At 39.5% G+C, this 21,666-nt stretch overlaps 1 protein-coding gene across 2 annotated transcripts in view; it reads left to right on the top strand.

The window, feature by feature from the left end:
* Positions 1–13,167, top strand: part of PCGF6 (polycomb group ring finger 6) — a 35,239-nt gene extending 22,072 nt beyond the window's left edge. Inside the window, exons 9-10 of one of the 2 annotated variants that reach the window (XM_086680768.1) lie at positions 2,071–2,153; positions 11,947–13,167. In XM_086680768.1, the coding sequence (XP_086536894.1) occupies positions 2,071–2,115 (45 nt within the window). In that variant the 3' untranslated portion in view covers positions 2,116–2,153; positions 11,947–13,167. Of the gene's footprint in view, positions 1–2,066; positions 2,154–11,946 lie in introns of both variants that reach the window. The other variant, XM_025917994.2, reaches the window with a different exon arrangement.
* Positions 13,168–21,666: the final 8,499 nt, after the last annotated feature.

Below are 21,666 nucleotides of genomic sequence, written 5' to 3'. Positions count from 1 at the left end.
GAAGCCCATGAAGAGTGATGGTCTCTGGATTGCTGAATACTTAATCAAAACATGATGATTGTTTCCAAATTCTTTAGTTTTTCATGGATCTGAGGTCTGTGCACAAAATATTCTATCATAGCTTTCAAATCATCTTGCAAACAAGGCTTGCTCTGCCAATGTTGAAACTAGTAGGTGTGAGACACAAAAGCTGGTACTAATTGGGGGCACCTCGCTGGCTCAGTCAGTGGAGCATGTGACCCTTGATCTCGGGGTTGTGGGTTCGAGCCCCACATTGGGTGTAGAGATTACTTTCTAAAAATCTTTTTTTTTTAAAGTTGGTACTAATTGGAGTTTATGCCTTAAGATTTAGCATGTGCGTTGACAAACTGGCCCATAGGCTAGATCTAGCCTGCCATCTGTTTTTATAAATAAAATTTCATTGGAATGCAGCCATACTAAGGCTGTTTTCATGCTATTGTGGCAGATTTGAGAAGCTATGACAGAGATCCTAGAGCCTACAAAGCCTAATATATTTAGCGTCTACCCCTTTATAGAACAAGTTTGCTAACCCCTGATGTACACTTAGGCTTTGGAGAAAGATAGACCTGGGGACAGACCTGGGTTTAGATCTGGACTTTACTAGTTACTAGCTTTGCGACTTTAGGAAAGTTAAATGTCTTTACCTCTTAGTATTTTTATCTGTAAATTGGGCATTATAATACCTAGCTCACAAGAATGTGAAGATTATATACATAGTATAACATATGGTATACATAGTGGCTTCTCAGTGAAATTCAACTGCTTTTATGATTCTTCCCCACCTATGCTGAAGCTTTCAAGGAGATTAATAATGTTGGCATTGAACAGGAATTTTAGAGTAAACAGAATTTGAAAGTAGGAAGATCTGGTTAGAAGGGGATTTCAGCTTTAAGCCCAGGGGTAGCCGCTGAAAGGATGATAGGAACACTGAGAGGTATTATGAAGAAAGAAGCCGCAGGACTTTTTAACTGTTTGCGTATGAGAAGAAAGGGAAAGGAGAACTAAGAGTCAGAGGTGATATTCTATTCTGAGTTAGAGGACAAGAAGAACTGTCACACCATAAACTAAACAGTGACCTTAGGAGATGTAGTCAATGAAGGGATCTATATGAATAAGACATCAAGAACCTGACCCCATTTTAAGGCAATGGGAAAGGAGCACTCATTGAAAGACAAAGAAAGATTGAAGATTTGCATTTCTGTCTTAGCAAGTAAGTATACTGGAATCTTACTACCTTGTAGTATGTCACTGAATGTCATTCTTTCTTTTTTTTTTTTAAATTTTTTTTTTCAACGTTTATTTATTTTTTTGGGACAGAGAGAGACAGAGCATGAACGGGGGAGGGGCAGAGAGAGAGGGAGACACAGAATCGGAAACAGGCTCCAGGCTCTGAGCCATCAGCCCAGAGCCCGACGCGGGGCTCGAACTCACAGACCGCGAGATCGTGACCTGGCTGAAGTCGGACGCTTAACCGACTGCGCCACCCAGGCGCCCCTGAATGTCATTCTTTCTAGAGCATTCACCGTAAAAGATTTATCTTAGAGCTTTGACTTCCCAAAGAACTAAAAAATCTTAAGATGTTCCATTTATAAAACAGCTCCCTTAGTGTGCACTTGATGTCACTGTTAGACTCTTCATTGTTGGAAAGTGAGATAGTCCTTGTAAGAGAATTATTCAAGTAACTAAAAGCCTTTTTAAGTATTATATACCCTTTTAACAATTTTATCATGGAACTTAAAAAAATGTACCTTCCCGTGCTGCCTTATGCTGAATATATCAAATGTGATTTTATTTATTCTCAGAGATTCAAGGGAACATTTTGAGTGCCTGCTGTACTATACTATTATCCTGCTATGTCTTCTAATACCCCTTCCATTTTACTTTATTTTTATAGCAAGTTTTTAAAATATGTCTTGAGAGTGTTTAATCTGTCTAAAATAAAATAGCAAAGTCTAGTTTGGAAATAATTATGTAGGTTTTTCTTAATTTTTTTCATATGGTTTTTTGAAGCAGGAAAGCAATCTGATACTCTTATTTGCCCATAGGTAGATATCATCTGTGGCGATCACTTGTTGGAGCAGTATCAGACTCTAAGGGAGATCCGACGTGCGATTGGTGATGCAGCAATGCAGGTGGGTCCTAGACTTTATCGTACTTCTGCCTGACAGGCACGTTGTTTAATGAAAGAAATGTTATCAACGGTTTTAATAAAGATTCCATAATTTTCTTTTTTTTTTTTTAAGTTTATTTATTTTGAGAGAGAGAGTACAAGAGGGGAAGGGGCAGAGAGAGAGAGCAAGAGACAGACCTGAGCCAAAATCAAGAGTCGGACGCTTGACCGACTGAGCCACTCAGACACCCCTTGGTTTATTTGATTATAGCCATCCTATTGGGTGTGCAGTGGCATCTCGTAGTGGTTTTGATTTTATTTCCCTGATGACCAATCGTGTTGAGGATCTTTTCGTGTGTTTACTGGCCATTTGTATATCGTTAGAGAAATTTCTATTTAGATCCTTTGCCCATTTTTAAAAATTGGGGATTTTTATTATTGAGTTATAAGAGTTTTTCATATCTTCTGTATACTCATCCACTATCAGATATCTGATTTGTAAAAATTTTCTCCCGTTCAGTGGGTTGTCTTTTTATTTTCTTTGTGATGACCTTTGAAACACAAAGTTTTTATAATGAAGTGCATTTTATCTGGTTTTCCTTTTGCTCCTTCTGGGTTTTTTTGTTTGTTTATTTTGTTTTTTGTTTTTTGTTTTTGTTTTTGAGTTTATGTATGTATGTATTTATTTATTTATTTATTTTGAGAGAGAGAGCGCGCGCACGCACAAGTATATGTGAACAAGGGAGGAGCAGAGAGAGAGAAGAGAGAGAATCCCAAGCATGCTCTGCCCTGTCAGCACAGAGCCCGACACAGGGCTTCAACTCAGGAACCACGAGATCATGACCTGAGCTCAGATCAAGAGTCGGTCGTTTAACCAACTGAGCCACCCAGGCACCCCTTTTTCCTTCTGTATTTGGTGTCATATCTGAGAAACCATTTCCTAATCCAGGATCATAAATATTTATACCTGTGTTTACCATAGATTAATTTTGTTTATTCTGGAATGTCATGTAAGTGGAATCAAGTACTCTTTTGTGTCTGGCATCTTTCATCCCTCATGTTGAAATTTATCCATGTGGTTACATGTAGCAATAGTTTGTTTCTTTTCATTGCTGCATAGTATTTCATTGTATAACATGCCATATTTTATCCATTTTCCTATTCATGGACACTTGGGTTATTTCCCCTTTTTGGCTAATGCAAATAAAGTAGCAGGGCACCTGGTAGCTCAGTCGGTTGAGCGTCCAACTTCAGCTCAGGTTATGATCTCGCAGTTTGTGAGTTCGAGCTCCACATCTGGCTCACTGCTGTCAATGCAGAGCCTGCTTTGGATATTGTGTCCCCCTGTCTCTTCCCTTCCCCTGCTTGTACTCTCTCAAAAATAAATAAAACATTTTAATAAAAAAATACAAATAAAGTAGCTATGAACACAAGTATACATTTTCTTCCTCCTCCTCATTTTTTTTTAAATTTTTTTTTAACGTTTATTTATTTTTTGAGACAGAGAGAGACAGAGCATGAACGGGGGAGGGTTAGAGAGGGAGACACAGAATCAGAAGCAGGCTCCAGGCTCTGAGCCATCAGCCCAGAGCCGGACGCGGGGCTCGAACTCACGGATCGTGAGATCGTGACATGGGCCAAAGTCGGACACTTAACCGACTGAGCCACCCAGACACCCCTTCTCCTCATCTTTTTAAATCAGTTTTGCTTCCACTTACTTTGGACAACTAACTAGCAGTGGAATTGTTGGATCATAGGGAAGGTGTATGTTTTCTTCGATAGGAAACAAAGAATTGGTATATTTTGATATGATTTTTGTGGCTGTACTTTACCACCAACCTGTAAAGAACTATGGCCGAAATTTCTGCAGCCTAATGACTGGTCTATTGTGGAGAATTTTATTTATTTTTTGCATGGTTTTCTTTTTACCAATTTGCTACAGATTTCCTTGCACCCACCACTCAGATTTAATGAGGGTTGGTAACATTTTATTCTTTCAGACAGGAAGATGTAAAATTCACATCACTTTAAAAAGAAATTTGAGGGGCGCCTGGGTGGCGCAGTCGGTTAAGCGTCCGACTTCAGCCAGGTCACGATCTCGCGGTCCGGGAGTTCGAGCCCCGCATCAGGCTCTGGGCTGATGGCTCAGAGCCTGGAGCCTGTTTCCGATTCTGTGTCTCCCTCTCTCTCTGCCCCTCCCCCGTTCATGCTCTGTCTCTCTCTCTGTCCCAAAAATAAATAAATGTTGAAAAAAAAAAAAATTTAAAAAGAAATTTGAAACAAAAGTGTTAATACTCAATAAAACTGAGTACTGGTTACAAAGGTGTTATATTAATCTTTGTACTCTGAAAAAAAATTTTTTTAATGTTTATTTATTTGAGAGAGAGAGACAGAGAACACAAGCAGGGGAGGGGTAGAGAGAGAGGGGGTCAGAAGATCCAAAGCAGGCTCCATGCCAACAGGAGTGAGCCCAATGTGGGGCTCATACTCATAAACTGAGATCATGATCTGAGCTGAAGTGGATGCTCAGCCAACTGAGCCACCCAGCCACCTCTATACTTTGAAAATTTTTTAAACCTTTAGGAAAGTCATAGAAATAGCACAGTGAACATTCATCTATGCTTTACCTGGATTCACCAGTTTTTTGTTTTATTTTTTTTAAGTTTATTTATTTTTATTTTTTATTAAAAAAAAATTTTTTTAACGTTTATTTATTTTTGAGACAGAGAGAGACAGAGCATGAACAGGGGAGAGGCAGAGAGAGAGGGAGACACAGAATCTGAAACAGGCTCCAGGCTCTGAGCTGTCAGCACAGAGCCCGACGTGGGGCTCGAACCCACGGACCATGAGATCATGACCTGAGCTGAAGTCGGACGCTTAACCAACCAAGCCACCCAGGCGCCCCGATTCTTATTTTATTTTTTTAACGTTTATTATTTATTTTTGAGAGACAGAGAGATTGTGTGAGCAGGGGCGGGGCAGAGAGAGAGGGAGACACAGAATCCGAAGCAGGCTCCAGGCTCTGAGCTGTCAGCACAGAACCTAACATGGGGCTCAAATTCAGGAACTGTGAGATCATGACCTGAGCCGGGGTTGGATGCTTAACCACATGAGCCGCAGGTGCCCCTTAAGTTTATTTATTTTGAGAGCAAGTGAGCAGGGGAGGGGCAGAGAGAGAGAGAGAATTCCACGCAGGCTCTGCACTGTCAGCGCAGAGCCCAAAAAGGGGCTCAATCTCCCGAACCCTGAGATCATGACCTGAGCTAAAATCAAGAGTCGGACACTTAACTGACTGAGCCACCCAGGCACCCCTGGATTCATCAGTTTTAACAGTTAGGATTCCATTGGAGAAATAGAACCCAAATGAATATTACAGAATTATACCTTAAACAACTGCAGGGGCCGGTGAAGAAGTGTATTGAAAGATAGTGCCTATGGACCAGTAGTCATTGTAAATCAACAGGGCAGCAATTGGAAGAAAAGACCGTCATGAGTGGGGAATAGTGAGAATAAATTGGAACCTGTAAGGAGAAACTGGAATGTGTGTCTCATCAGTTCCATCTTCAGTGACATGGGTGATCTGTAGACAAAGCTGGTGGTCTTTGGCCCAGAACTCAGAGAAGCTGAAGGTGGAGCTCTTGTGGGAGCAAGAGGAATTAGTGGCAGGCCTGGCTGCCTTCCTGTCCCTACAATGTGAGCCAGCATACCAGCAACAATGTGTATAAGCTGAACGAGCATCAGGTGTTCTATGATGACCTGAGCATAATGGCTTCTGCCTCCTTCCACTTGGCACATCTTATCTTACACAAATCTCTATTGGCTAACCTAACAGGGGAGGGATTTGGGGAAATATAGTTCTAGTTTGGCCAAGTTGACCTAGCAAAATGCAAAAGACTCAGAATCTAAGTGTTGGTGTGGGTGTGGAGCAACTAGAATTTACGTGCGTGGTTAGTGGGGGTGTGAACTGGTTCAGCCACTTTGGCATTCTTTTGGTGGTACCTACTAAAGCCATGAATGTACACCCTATTCCCCAGCAATTCCATTCCCGAGTATAGACTCGATAGAAATGAATATTATGTCTACCACAAGACATGTACAAGGTAGTTGATAATAGTTTGATCATGATAGCCACAAACTGGAAGCAACCCATATGCCCAACAAAAAATGAGTAAAAAATTGTGACATATACATACAATTAAATACAACTACCATATCCATCAACATGGATGAATCTCACAGACATGATAGTGAGCGAACTAAGTAGGGCCCAAAAGAATATACAGCTGATCAATGCAGATTTGCTTACTCATTAATATTTTATTGTAACCTCCAAATTAATACTAATTGCCATTTCATGGTCATTCACAGTTTTTCATAACTTTTTAAATGGCATTTGGATTTCTTTTTCTTTTTTTTTTTTAGAGAGAGAGAGAGAGAGAGAGAGAGAAAGCATGCTTGAGCAGAGGGCAGGCAGAGAGAGAGAGAGAAGGATAAAGAGAATCCCAAGCAGGCCCCACACTCAGCGCAGAGCCTGATGTAGGGCTCGATCCCACAACCATGGGATCACAACTCTAAGCTGAAATCAAGAGTCAGACACTCAACTGACTGAGCCACCCAGGTTCCCCGGTATTTGGATTTTTTAAAGAAATTACAAATTTTGTAATTTTGCTAATGAAACTTATATGTAATTGAGTATTAGAAAGATGCTCCAAGGTTAACTGTTCTTTACTGCAATATTATAGGTTGTAATTATCTTTTAGTTTTATAGGTATACTTTAGTTGTGATAACAATTTGTCAGAGTAACAAAAGTAATTAGCATACCATGATTGGGGACCATTACTTTTTTTTAATGGCTGTCATTATTAACTTGAATTTTATATGTGATTTACAAAGAAGAAAGAGGACTTTGTCACCTTTCTGTTTCTTTGAAAAACGTAGCTGGCTTTTCCTTGAGCAAGAAAAAGGACATGAAGTTGCATGAAATGTAATTATTTTTGCAACATAGCCAGCTTAGTGATAGAATGAAATGGTGTTAGGACTTAGTCTTGAAGTTATTTGGGTTGAAAAGTGAAAAGAAAAAGGGAAATCCATTGATAACCCTGCCAGACTAATTAAGGAAAAACACATATATGATGTGAAATTGCTTAGAGTTCAGAAAAAGACAATACCACTAATAATTAACATTTCTTGAGCTAAGTAATCTCTATACCCATCGTGGGGCTCAAACCCACAACCCTGGGATCAAGAGTCACACTCCACTGACTGAGCCAACCAGGTGCCCCAGAACATGTGTTATCTTGTGTAAGCCTCACAACAACCTTAAAAGATAACAATTAATGGGGTGCTTGGGTGGCTCAGTTAGTTAGATGTCCATCTCTTGATTTTAGCTTAGGTCATGATCTCACAGTTCCATGGGATCAAGCCTGGCGTAGGCTTCTGTGCTGATAGCAGAGCCTGCTTGGGATTCTCTCCTCTCTGTGCTCCTCTCCTGCTCATGCTTACTCTTTATCTCTCTCTCTCTGTCTCTCTCTCTCTCTGTCTCTCTCTCTCTCTCTCTCTCTCAAAATAAATAAGTAAACTTTAAAAAAGATAACAATTACGATCTCCTTTTATCTTTTTTAAAATGTTATTTTGAGATACTTTAAGACTTAGAGAAAAGTTACAAAATAGTATGAAAGTTCCTATGTAGATCTCACCCAGCATCCATTAGTGTTAACGTCTTCCATGACCACAGTACAATCATCAAAACTAAGATATTGACATTGTTACAATACTGTTAACAAAACTGCAGACATTGGATTTTGCTACTTTTCCCATGGTTGTCCTTTCTCTGTCCTAGGATCCACATTGTATTTAGTCATCATGTCTCCTTGTCTTCTCCCAGTTCTCCAGTTCTTTCTTGTTTTCATGACTTTGATACTTTTGAAGAGTATTGGTCAGTGATTTTATAAACTGTCTTTCATTTGGGTTTGTCAGATGTTTTCTCATGACTAGATTGAGGTTATGCGTTTTTGGCACATCACATACAAGTGATGTGCCATTCTCAGAGTATCATCAGGAGATATTTAATACTGGTAGGTTTTTCTCTTTGGAATTGATAATGTGGGGGGAGATACTTTGAAATTATGCAGTTATCCTGTTTCTCTTCAAATTTGGCCCTCTATTCTAACATCCATTGGTGGATCTTATAATTTAGAAAATTGATGTACAGAGGTTGCATACCTTGTCCAGGATCACTTGGCTAGTTAGTCATAGAATCAACAGTCAACTGTTGAAAATTTGAACTTAAAGCTCAGGCTCTTAACAGAAGGGTAACCAAATACTTTTTCAGGTGATTATTCAATTTATTGTTAACACATTTTTAGAAATATAGTACCTTGCCAACTGTCTACATTTTAGTAACAGTTTAAAAGAATCTTCCTAAAATATAGAAACAAAATTATTTCTTCGATAACTAAAGCATACTTAGAGGTATAAACAAAGCCATTTCCTAAAAATTTTATAATGTTAAACTTCAAAAATCTTAGAAAATGATTATCTTTTAAAAAATTAAGCTTACTTGATTAGAAATGTAAGAAACTAGGAGTAAAATCCCAGTGGAGTAGGTAGAAAATATTACTTCAAAAAATATTTACTGGAGCACCTGGCTGCCTCAGTTGGTTAAGTGGCCAACTCTTGATCTCAGCTCAGGTCATGATCTCACAGGTCATGGGATCAAGCCCTGGTTAAGGCTCTGCACTGACAGCGTGGAGCCTGCTTGGGATTCTCTCTCCTTCTCTCTCTGCCCCTCCCCTACTTGTGGGTACTGTCTCTTAAAGAAATATTTTTTAAAACATACAGTAAAGCCTTAGTTTGCGAGCATAGTTCATTTCGGAAACATCCTTGTAATCCAAAGCACTTGTATAAAACGAATTTCCCCATAAGAAATAATGGAAACTCAGATGATTCATTCCACAACCCCAAAATATTCATACAGAATGATTACAATACTGTAATATAATATAAAATAATAAGGAAAACATAAAATATAAAGAAAAATAAATTAACCTGTACTTACCTTTGAAAACCTTTGTGGCTCGTGTGAGGGAGAGGAGAGAGGAGGGTTATTATGTAGGAAGACTTTCACTATCACTAATGGAACCACTGCTATCTTTTGGCTCAATGGAATCTTTTTCTGCATGGGGGCCATTGTATATACTCACACAGATGTTGCCTATAGTACAGTATTAATGAACTCTTGTCATATACTGTATTTAATGTAACTGGCAATAAGGCAGCAGACGAAAGGGTCTATATCTGCAGTCAGCCTGACCTAGAATGAAGCAAAGCATTCCTAAGCTTACTCTTGTATGGACAAGCAAAGGACTGTCCATAGGTGCTTTGAAGTGACAAAAAATAACACTAGTGCCAGTTGTGTGGGTACCTTCCAGTGTTCTGAAAAATCACTGATTTCTGCCAAACACCGTGGCCTAAGATCCGAGCATGGGAGATGATCACCCACAATCCCCCATAGAGAGAGAGAGAGAGAGTAGAACCATTGGCTCAGTTGTGATCTTGTGATGTTTAGCATCATGTACTACTCATATTGCAAGATACCACTCGTTTATCAAGTTAAAATTTATCAGAAATGTTTGCTCATCTTGCAGAACACTCACAAAACAAGTTACTCACAATCCAAGGTTTTATTATATTTACAGAGCACTATTCTAGACACGTAGGGAGATTCAGAGATAAGCAAGTCCCTGAACTTAACCTATAATACAATTAAAGTCCTCATTGACAACAATGTAAGATTCATGGACTCTCAGGACCTCTCAGCTAAATGAATAATATACCTTCTGTGGGAAAGGGGAGGAGAATGGTAGGAGCTGAGATCTGGGCAGTCGGAATAAAACCCTGTGCAGGACTTTATAGGCCATAGTATGAACTTTGGATTTTAATTGGGAAATTAATATGGGAAATTATTTTTGGAGAGATTTAAGCCAAGGACAGAAGTGACCTACTCTGACTTAAATTTTAGAAGACTCATTCTGTTTGGATAGTTCAAGAAGACCATGGATAGAGACATCTCTAACTACAAAATACAAATAATATTTATATCTATGTATATAGAATATAAATATAATAGACATAGAGACTTGAATTATAATTATTTCATTTCATAAAATGTGATTTTATACATACATTGAAGTTGTTTTGAGGTTTTAAAACCACTTGTAAGCTATTTTCAGTTTGACATCTCAGCATGTCATATTTTGCAAATGATGCTTTCATTTCTGAAACATGAATAACTACATGCAAAAAATTAACATGTAAAATGTAATTTGTATTCTTGTAAGAACATTGATAGAATCTGTTTGTGTTATAATATAAATTCATTTACTTAGATTAGGCTAATTAGTCTAGAATAGATCTGATGGTCCATGGGCCAAGCATAGTATGAAATTGTGGCTTACTGTGTTGTAAATATTTTTGAGTTTAAATTCCTGTAGCTACACATCTGCTCTCTGGTTTACCAGTGGTCTCCACTTTCCCTATGGACTCACATGCCTAACTCACATATTCATCTATGTTACTTTCCTGGCCCTTGTAGGTAGGCCTTTGAATTTGTGAACCCTTTCCTAGAATTCTGGTGAGCTTTCACTAGAGTTGCCAGGAACAGAATCCAGATTGCAGTGAATTGTGTAATAAATGAGAGATGAGGAAGTAGAGCCGTGGAAAAGCTTAACAAAGAAGAGAGAAATAGCTAGAATGTGATTGGAAATGCAAGGCGTGCATGTCACCATTCCCCCTCTGTGTTGCTCAGGGTCAGCCCATTGCTCATGGCATACTCCCCAACAAGTTACTTTTCCAGTTCATAGTAGGTTAGAAATAGCACTTTAGGGGCACCTGGGTGGCTCAATTGGTTAAGTGTCCTGACTGCTAGCTCGGGTCACTGTCTCAGGTCATGATCTCTCTGCTGTCAGCGCAGAGCCCGCCTGGGATCCTCTGTCTTCCTCTCTGCCCCCTCCCCTGCTCGCGCACTCTCTCTCGCTCTCTCGCTCTCTCTCTCAAAAATAAATTAACATTAAAGAAAGAAAGAAATAGCACCTTTAAAAGGTGGATTGCTTCCTGGATGCAGACTTGGTGAGAACACAAAGGATTAAGACCTGATTATCAAAAGACGAGACAGAAACCCAAAAGAGCAGATGAAAAGATTCAGAAACACAGTACCTGGAGTCATTTAGTGTAGGGTTAAGTTGCCCAGAGACCGAAGACGTCACTGTGTTACAGAACAGTGTATTCAGTGTTCATAATGATGACTCTAGACATCAAAGAAAGGTTAAACTGTGTTGTGAACAGTCTTTTAGGCACAGTTAGAATGTATAATGTATTAAACGGGTAAGAGTTCCACAGTTTTCTTAACAGTGAATGGTAGTGAGCTGCATTTATGTGGAAATAAATGTTTAATTTCTTCACAGATCCATGGTGTTTTATGATAATTGAGTCTTTTTTCAGGAAAGTAGTCCACGCAGAAGGAAAGGTGTATCTCTTTGAGTTCTTTTCAGAGAACTGTTTAGCCACAAACATCCCTGGCTAATTGTGGAGTTTCAGAATTACCTTTGAGAGTCATTTAAAAAGGCACAGTGGCAGGGAATATTTGGTGATAAGGTGAATGAATAAGTAAGTCTATTTACTTGGACCCTTTATTTTGTTTAAATCAAAGAATTTCACATTAGTGTTGGGCCATGAAAAATAAACCGTATCTGACTTGACTTGATTGTTTGCATAACCGGTTTTCAAATAACTGCAAAACACTTTTTTTTCTTTTCAGGATGGTCTGCTGGTCCTCCATTATGGTCTTGTGGTTTCTCCTCTGAAAATTACTTGAAGATTCTAGCAGCATTAGGAGGAGGGAAACGAAATAATGAGGCTTCTGCAGGATTGCATTTCACCAAAGATTTCCACACAACATGTAATAGCTACCATTTTGTGCTGCTGGAGACATAACTTATCTATTTTCAGCACGTAGATTCATAACATTTATAAGTACAACTTGGAATGACGGAATGCATCTGTTTTACTAGAAACTATATATAAGAAGCATCCATAGCTCAGGGGGAAATTTTCAGAGCATTAAAATTTTAAATTCCTTGTGATCTCAAATACTTTGACATTGATTTTGCTTCCTAATCTTTGAGGTAAATCGGTTACTATTTTCTTCTTTGTTGAGCCATATCCCTTTCCCGTTGGCGGTTAGGATTCTGCTCTCTGGAATGGTATCCGTTGGGCAGTCATACTTTTGGAAAAGAAGGATGCTTTTGAACTGAAGATTCAAAGCCAGGCTTTGTTAAACTACAGAGTGTACCTCTTGGACAAAGACCAAAACTACTGGCCACTTTTGTATGTTGCCATCATATTTGGAACACGTGTCTTTCTTTTACCAGCAATACTACTACAGAGATGATATATACTTCTAAAAGGGATGAATTATCATTCTGTGTGAAGAGACTGTCTCCTGCAGGGTTTATGGCCTGTACTGTAAGCCTTCAGCGTAATAAAGACTCCTTTAACATATCTTAACAACAAGGGATGCCTCTTTGAAACATTATCTTTATTGTTTGAATGTTAGTTTGATTAGCATTCACTTTGAGTATGTAGTTTGGTTGTCAGTACCTTATAACACCACTGCTTCTCAAAGTAATAAATAAACGAGTGAATTTGCAAGTTTACAGAATACTTACTCACTGTTCCTCAGTAAGTCAGTTTATGTTCATTGTCCCATTACTTTGTCACTGGGATAAAGAATACGGGTGTTTAAGAGTTTGCTCACGTGCAAAGATTTCAGTTTTAAATGTTATTTTGCCTAAAATTAGCATTGTGATACTTTCTAAAACAATATTTTGTAAACCCTATTTCACTGCAAAATTTCCAAGTCTGCGTATAGAAACAAATGAATGAGGTTTGGCGATTGTTTTGTAAAGAATTTGTGAATTGTGTATAAATCTCTTCTAACATTTAATAAAAATTTTTGATAAAAATTTATTTTAACCTATTTTGAAGTGTTCATATTTATTGTGGATTGAAACAAAAATAACCAAAATTCCTTACGAGATAAGGTATCCAAATTAGTTAAAATACCATCAAATTGTTATTTTATAAACATCTTCACTGATTTTACTAGATGCTGTTATTTGACAGTGGACAGAATAGCAACTATGGAATTCATTGCCTCTTAAATGTTTCTTACCCAAATTAGTTGCTATTTTTATTCTTGTCCCATGTTAACATATCTTTATCAGGGATTCCCAAGACTACCTTCAGGTTTTGTTTTAAGTAGGCTCTATGCCCAATTTGGGGCTTGAACTCATGACCCTGAGATTAAGAGTTGCATGCTCTCCTGACTGAGCCAGCCAGGCACCCCAAGACTGCCTTCAGGTTTAGCGGTTCACTAGAAGGACTCATTATACTTATGCTTGTAGTTTATTACAGTAAAAGGATACAGATTAAAATCTGCAAAGGGAAAGATGTATATTGCCGAGTCCAGGAGAAACCAGGCATAAGCTTTCGGTTGTCTTCCCACAGAGAATACGGGACAGTGTTTAATTCTTTCAGCAATGATACGTGACATACGAAAACTGTTGCCAGCCAGGGAAGCTCACCTGAACCTTAGTGTCCAGGGGATTTAATGGGAATGAGTCATGCAGGCAGCCAGTGCCCATATGATTGACTCAGCCATCAAGAGTTCAGCACCCACCCACTGCTCAAACTGATACAGCATGTCCCAGGGCCCCAAGTATACAAAAACAGGCATTCACCAGGAGTCACATTGTTAGGCTAAACTCTCCCCCTGTGGCCCAAGGTCTTTGGCATATAAGGACAGGATATTCCAAGGGCTCAGTAACATAGGAAAATACTTATTTTAAAGCAGAATATTAAATGTAATTACTTGATAAACACTTCTGCGATAAGCAAGTCAAAAGGTTATCGCTTTTTAGATATTGTGTGGACAAGATTAAAATGAAAGGAGTGATCTCCTTCAAAGAACTCACAGCCTAACATACATCTCTCAGAATCTTAATAAAAAGCAGACACTGGTAAATACTATAAGAGTCACAAGGAGATCTATCGTTTGTATTTTTGCTTCCTCCTGGACTTGACCTCGAAGACTCCCAAGGGGGCACCCGGGTGGCTCAGTAGGTTGAGCGTCCGACTTCAGTTCAGGTCATGATCTCACGGTTTGTGGGTTTGAGCCCCACATCAGGCTCTGTGCTGACGGCTCAGAGCCTGGAGCCTGCTTTGGATTCTGTGTCTCCCTCTCTCTCTTGTCTCTTCCCCACTCGCACTCCATCTCTCTCTCTGAAAAATAAAAAAAAATAATAAAAGAATTCCAAAGAACTAGGTTATATCTGGTTATATCTATTTGGCCTATTGTTCCCACCAGGCAGTAAACCAAGTAATGAAGAACACCGGGGGCGCCTGAGTGGCTCAGTCAGTTAAGCATCTGACTTCAGTCATGAACTCAGTTTGTGAGTTCGAGCCCCGCATTGGGCCCTGTGCTGACAGCTCAGAGCCTGGAGCCTGCTTCGGATTCTGTGTCTCATTCTCTTTCTGCCCCTCCCCCACTTGTGCTCTATCTCTCTCTGTCTCTCAAAGATACATAAATGTTAAAAAAAAAAAAGTTGATTGATTGGCTTTCAAATCTCTACCCCTAAAATCAGTGTGATCTTCGGCTTCGTCGACAGAAATACAGTTTCAGATCAAGGGAGTTAATACTTCCAATGTCTGATTCATGTTGTACCAGTTCTGGGTAACATACCTAACTACTGAGAGATGGGAGGGTAATGGGATAGGGTATAAGACCCAGAACAAAAACGAGCAAAGGTTGAGCAGTTGCTTACGGTTAACTTGGAGAGGCAAAAACTTACGGCAGGACAATACAAGGTAGCTGTCTTCAAATAACCAGAGGGTCAAGGACTCGGATGTGGGAGAAGCACAAGCAACAGACAAATGCCGACTTGTCTTGGGTTAGCCTGGCCGCCCCCAGCAACAGCACGCCTTCAGTGATGATGAGATAAGATCAAAGAGTTTTCAAAAAGAATTTTTACTGTAAACAAAATTAAACAAATAAGAGTATATGAAGTACGGATTTCAGAACCCAGCTTCAGTGGCCTTATAAGAGTAAATTTGTTTGGCATAGCTGTTTGGCACACTTTGTTTTTACCTAAACCCTCTCGGAGGTGACACTAAACAAAGATGCCCAGAGGGATAGTTTGTAGTAGTTGTAGTATGGCAGAACGTGTGCTTGGAGATTTCTCAGTTCCTCCCTTAGATCCGTCCCAATCTTTTCTCTCTAGTATGGGCCAAAGTCATTTTCTCTGACCTTGGGCTTCACTGAGCTCCCCCTCTGCTTCTACTGCATTGCCCTTGCCTGTTGATTCAGTGACATTCTTGTCTCTGACAGTTCCTGCTCTGGTCCCCAAGCTAACACAGTTCTATACATGCACACAATGAGTCTCCTACAGTGACTTTGAATTCTTGAAAGTAATACCTCTACCGGGATGCCTGAGTAGCTCAGTCAGTTCAGCGTCTGACTTGGGCTCAGGTCATGATCTCATGGTTTGTAAGTTCAAGCCCCAGGTCAGCCTCTGTGCCAACAGCTCTAAGTGTATCCTCTGTGATTCGATCCTAGATGAGTATTCTTGTAGGATCACCGAGTTGTAATTGGTTTATCACATGTATGTGTGACTAAACTTGTAAGTTGTTTTTTTTTTTCCTTTAAAATTCTAAGAGTTGCAACCTCTGTAGTGTGTTTTCTCATCTTGGAAACCCCTAGTAATAGAAAAGATTCGAGCAGATGCTGATTCTGAATGTTTGTCTCTGTTTTCTTCAGTAGATCCTGACCAAAGAGTAGGTCCTCGTTTTTATCCCTTTTCAGTATGTTATTCTGCAAATGAGTTTGATTATTGGCATCTCTTCAAAACTGCACTGATGAAATCTAAATTTTATCACCTATTGAGATTAATGGTCATTTCACAGATGAAATGCCATATCGATCTCCTGAAAGCATGCCAAATATTTACTTACATGGAACGGATATTATGGTTTGATCTTTACATTTTGATTCTGTTCTGATGATGTCTGTAGTTTTACAGAGGTTCTAATTGTGATAATATTTTCATATAAATGAGAACAGATTTTTTTTCTTTGAATGTTTTTAAGAAAATTTTTTCCCAAGAGAAAAGCTGGGTGAATAATATTTTAAATTAGAGATTGAAGATGGCAAAAGTTTCCAGGACAGATTTTTTTATCTAAAAAAAGACATAGAGGCAGTATTGCATAATGGTTAAGGACATGAATTTTCAAGCCAGACTGCATAGCTTTGATTCCCAGATTTGCTTCCTGCAAGGCATATGGTCTTGGACATGTTATATGACTTCTCTGATCTGTAAATAGGGACAAAGGAACCTAACTCAAAGAGATGTTATGAGAATTAATGAATATGGGAAGTATTCAGAACCTTAGCTGGCATATAGTCTACTATCAAATTCAAATATGGTCCCTATGTAGTCACTTCTTAGATTACTTTGCTGCATTAGTTCCTTTCTAATGAGTGGTGGGGTCCGCTAATATTAAAAGACTGATGTTGAAACGTTTGTTATTTTTCCTGTCTTCTTTCTGATGTATTTTCTCTACTCACCTCCTTCTATGGATAACCAGGCGAGGGACAGGGACACAGCCTCTAACGTCAGACCTGGATTCTGCTTTCACTCTAATTCTAGTCTTAGCTCTGCTGCTTATACTTTGCAGACTAGATTAGTCCTTAGACAATTTCAGTTGCCAGGAGTTCCTTTTACTGAGCTCAGTCTGGCTTGAGGTAAAGATAAAAGATTTGTCTAGCCCTGAAGGACATCAGGAACTCCATATATCATTTATGAATCTTTATGGCAGGAAATCATGGGAAATGGAAGTTACACTTCTCATTTATTCATATTTATGGCATAATAAGTAAACCTAAGTGAGTTAATTTTTTTTAAGTAGGCTCCATGCCCAATGTGGAGCTTGAACTCACGATCCTGAGACTGGGAGTCACGTGCTCTCCTGACTGAGCCAGCCAAGAACCCCTTATTTGTTTTAGTAAGCACCTCTAGGGGCACCTGGCTTGCTAGGTTAGTAGAGTGTTCAACTCTTGATCTTGGAGTCTTGAGTTTGAGCACCACGTCGGGCACAGAAATCTTACGAAAAATGTATAATAAATACTTCTAAGGAAAAATACCTTTTTTGCCCTGCACAGTATGCAGCAACTAACTAGACCTGCTACTGATCATATTCTAAAACTCCAGCCCTTATATTTATGATTTTGGCTACCCGCTGCTAACATTCTATAGCCCCTATTAATAAGAACATACAATAGAGCTAGAATGAAATGTCTCAGACTTACACACAGAGACCAATTGCCTCACCAGGGGAGGGAGTGGCCATGTGGTGATGTATGGTAATTAATCGATGAGGAAGGGAGCCTGGAGACCCCTCCAAGATCAATCTTCATTTTTCTTTGTAGCCTGAACTTTCTGTTTTATTTTATTCGGAATCACTAAAGAACTGTAGAAACAAATCTTTAAATATCTGCAGTGTGATTCACCGTATCTTATTATAATCCTGGGCTATGTGTCTGTATTTCTGTGTGTTTCAAGGGATGGTAAGCAAGAATTTATAAATTTTAGCTAGTCACCACCCCCACTGAGTAAGCTTGTCAAATATCAGCATAAAACATGAGTGCAATCAAATAATCTAAGAGATCAATAGAGGAAGAGAGAAGCCATTTGATCTACATAGTAACCGTTCTTCTCATCTTTTGAGGATTTGCAGCAGGGGATGGTAATTTAATAACAATCCTTTGTTTGGCTGGATTCAGGAGCATTTGCCCCTTTTGCAAATGGCATAGACCATATGAGATATTTGAAAATAGCGAAGTCATGATTGGCTTAAATCTAAAATGTACATGAAGTTTGAACATGCAGCAAAGCTAGTAGTGTATGTTCTATAAAGAAAAATAAAATTTCACATACGAGCTCTATTTTAAGATCCTATAAAGCCCCCCCCCCCCCCCCCCCCCAGTTATTTCCATTTTAAGTACTGGGCTTTCAGGCACACCAGCTTATTTGGTTCTAAGGGGGAAAACGTACTCTTAGGATTTAGATGCTTTTCAGGACTTTGAAGATTTCTGATGATAGAATAATAAAAATAGTATCAGTTGGAAATCAGTGATGGGTGCTCATTAGCAACCAATATTTCTAGCTATTCTTTCTTTTGTTTACATCCAGGGGTATTTCTGGCTTTTTCTCTACGTTCTGCTTCAAAATCAATACTCTTATTAGATCTGGCTTATGTTGTCCTCACGGAATTCCTTCCAACTGAGATTGATTGACCCAGGTGGCTGTACGTAATGGTCTCAGCTGGAGCAGAAGGTATAGTAGACTTTGTAATTATATTTTTCTGATAGTTCCATAAATTCTCTATCAGTGGATTTTTTTAGATTGAGGTGAGATTTACATGATATAAAATTAATCATTTTAAAGTGAACAATTCAGTGGCATTTAGTATGTTCACAATGTTGTGCAACTACCACCTCCATTTTAGTTCTAAAACATTTCCATAAGTCCAAAATAAAACCCTGTATCCACTGAAGAGTTACCCCTTATGCCCACTCTCTTTAGCCCTGACAACTACCAATCTACTTTCTGTTCCAATGAATTTTTTTTTTAATTTTTAAAGGTTTATTTTTAAAAATGTATTTTTAAAAATTTTTTAATGTTTATTTATTTTTTAGAGAGAGAGAGAGAGAGCGCTAGCAGAGAGAGAGGGCGACACAGAATCTGAAACAGGCTCCGGGCTCTGAGCTGTGAGCACAGAGCCCGAGGTGGAGCTCAGACTCACAAACTGTGAGATCATGACCTGAGGCAAAGTCGGATGCTTAATCGACTGAGCCACCCAGGCACCCCTTTAAAATGTTTTTAGAATATTTACTTAATTTTGAGAGAGACAGAGTGCAAGCAGGGGAGGGACAGAAGAGAAATGGAGACACAGAATCCAAGGTAGGCTCCAGGCTCTGAGCTGTCAGCACAGAGCCTGACGCAGGGCTTGAACTTGTGAATAGGGAGATAATGACCTGAGCTGAAGTTGAACTTAACTGACTAAGCACCTAGATGCCTTAATGTTTATTTATTTTTGAGAGAGGGAGAGACAGAGCACCAACAGAGGAGGGGCAGAGAGAGAGGGAGACAGAGAATCTGAAGTAGGCTCCAGGCTATGAGATGTCAGCACAGAGCCTGATGAAGGGCTTGAACTCGTGAATTGGGAGACCATGACCTGAGCCAAAGTTGGACGCTCAACCAACTGAGCCACCCAGGCACCGCCCCTGCCCCGTCCCCGCCGCCGCCACAATGAATTTCTTAATACAGTTCAAAAACGATTTCATATTTGCCTTTAGAGTCATCAATGGTGGTTCTGGACTCCCTGCTTTTGTTCACAAGTAAGTTTTAGAAGTTTATCTGCAGGACTATAGGTGATTTGTGTTGTGTCTGGAGCTAAAACTTGGACTCTAGTTTCCAGACAACAGCTCAAATCTTGCCGTCTTCTTTAGCTAGTGCAGTAAAATGAATTCTAAGTATCCTGGATTGATTACCTCTTGAGGAATTGTCCCTGCTGTAATATTCCTTCATTTCCAGGCCCTTTGATACTGAGCTACAGAGTTCCTTTGCAAAATTACATTTTAAAACTCCTTTTTAAGAATTAGGTAATCGCATCTAATTCTGTTTCATTTTTAGTAGGAGGTGACTCAGTTAGATGGGCTCAGAACCCAGTTTTGAGCTCCCACGACCTCACTGCAATGCAGGACGGTAACAGGTTCAGGAAGTCTGGAAAGCAGTTTGCCTATGGGACTTGGTGTTGCCCATGGTTTCTGGGGCAGAAAAACCTGAAGTAAAACCTGGTGAAGAAGGGGTGAAAAAGGTGATAGAAATAAGGATTCCCACTCCCTCAAGTGAGGGGACTTGCTTTTCTGTAGAGAAGCAATATCGGAAAGACAAGCACTGCGGTCAGAAGATCAAGGCTCAAATCCCAGCTCCCTAACTCTGTGACAATAGACATGGGTTTTAACCTTGCCATTCCAAGGCTCTATTTCTTCATTTGTAAAATGGGTATACAAATACTATCTAAAGAGTGGTTGTGAGGTTTAAGTGAGATAATTCTGTTTGCTGCCTAGAACAGTGTCAGACACATAGTAAGTAGGTACTGAATAAATTAAAGCTGTTATTAGTCTCAGGAGGCAGGGGATCTCATTGTCTAATGAATCTGAAAGTCATATTGGTTATCGCTAATGCGCTTTGTGGGCAGGCTTCCCCACAGTCCCACAGACTCTCTTTGTTGTCCTGTTCTACTAGTTGGTTCCTCTTCTCCCCCCTGCCTTATGATTCTGAACCCTGTTTCCTTGTTACCGTAATGGTCCTGATTTACTAATTTATCAACTCCAGGCTTTCAGTGTCTTTATAACTGAGCTCATGGCAACCAGTGGCAACTCGCTGAAAATAGAGGTAAATTAGAGCTAGAGATTATATAACTGTAATCAAAAGATGCTGGTTTTCCAGAGACAGATCCATTAACCAAATACGTAGAATCCTTAGAAGTGGCAACCAATATCTATATTGAAAACCCATGTGTTGATGAGACTATTATTTTTATCCCTAATAGGCCCTGAAAGATGTTTGATTACTATAAAGCTCTCACTGTTAGTGCAGGATGAACATCTCTTTTCCCGAGCAGTTCCGTCGATGTATCCTTGCGTGGCATGCAAGTACTCTCAGCCAGATGGACTGAGAAGGACAAGATTGTTCAAGATTCAGCAAGCTCCAGCTTCACCACCACTATCGGTGGGGGTGGCACCCACATCCCCTCATTTCAGTCTCCATCCTGGAACGTGACATGGCATTAGGGAATCTCAACTCCATGGACTTCTGGATACCAGAAGTAAACTGTCCAACGAGGAACCCCAAACCCCTTGATATGGACAAAGTTTTGTGTATTTTTCTGGAAAAAGGGTCCATAGCTTCCTCCAAGGAGTCTGCAATCCATCAAAGGTTAGCAACCATTACAGTGGAGGAAACTTCTACTGCTGCCTATGTTCTACCTAAACATATCTGCAGAAGTGTAACCTCATTTCAAAAAAGGAAAAGATTCTTATTGTTTTAAACTACCTTTTATCATATGCGTTCTGCGCATATCCAGGCACAGAATCTATTGTCTTGCATCATTTGTTCGATTTGATTCCTCCACTCCCTGCCATAAACTGTCCATTTAGCGCATTACGTGTTTCAGCCAGTGTGAAACACATGCAGACTATATAGCCCCAAGGCTTGGGCAGGGGGAAAAACAACCCTAAATGTAGATGCGAGGAACAAAGCATAAATAATTTCCAAATTATTTGGGGGTACAGTTGTCTCATTGAACCAAAACAGTGCTTCTCTCAACTGAAATAGCAAAAACCACAGAACACAAG

This window comes from Puma concolor, chromosome D2 (genome assembly GCF_028749965.1).
Source record: "Puma concolor isolate L17-30 chromosome D2, mPumCon1.1.hap2, whole genome shotgun sequence".
Lineage (NCBI taxonomy): Eukaryota > Metazoa > Chordata > Mammalia > Carnivora > Felidae > Puma > Puma concolor.
This window is presented reverse-complemented; position numbering and strand designations above follow the sequence as displayed.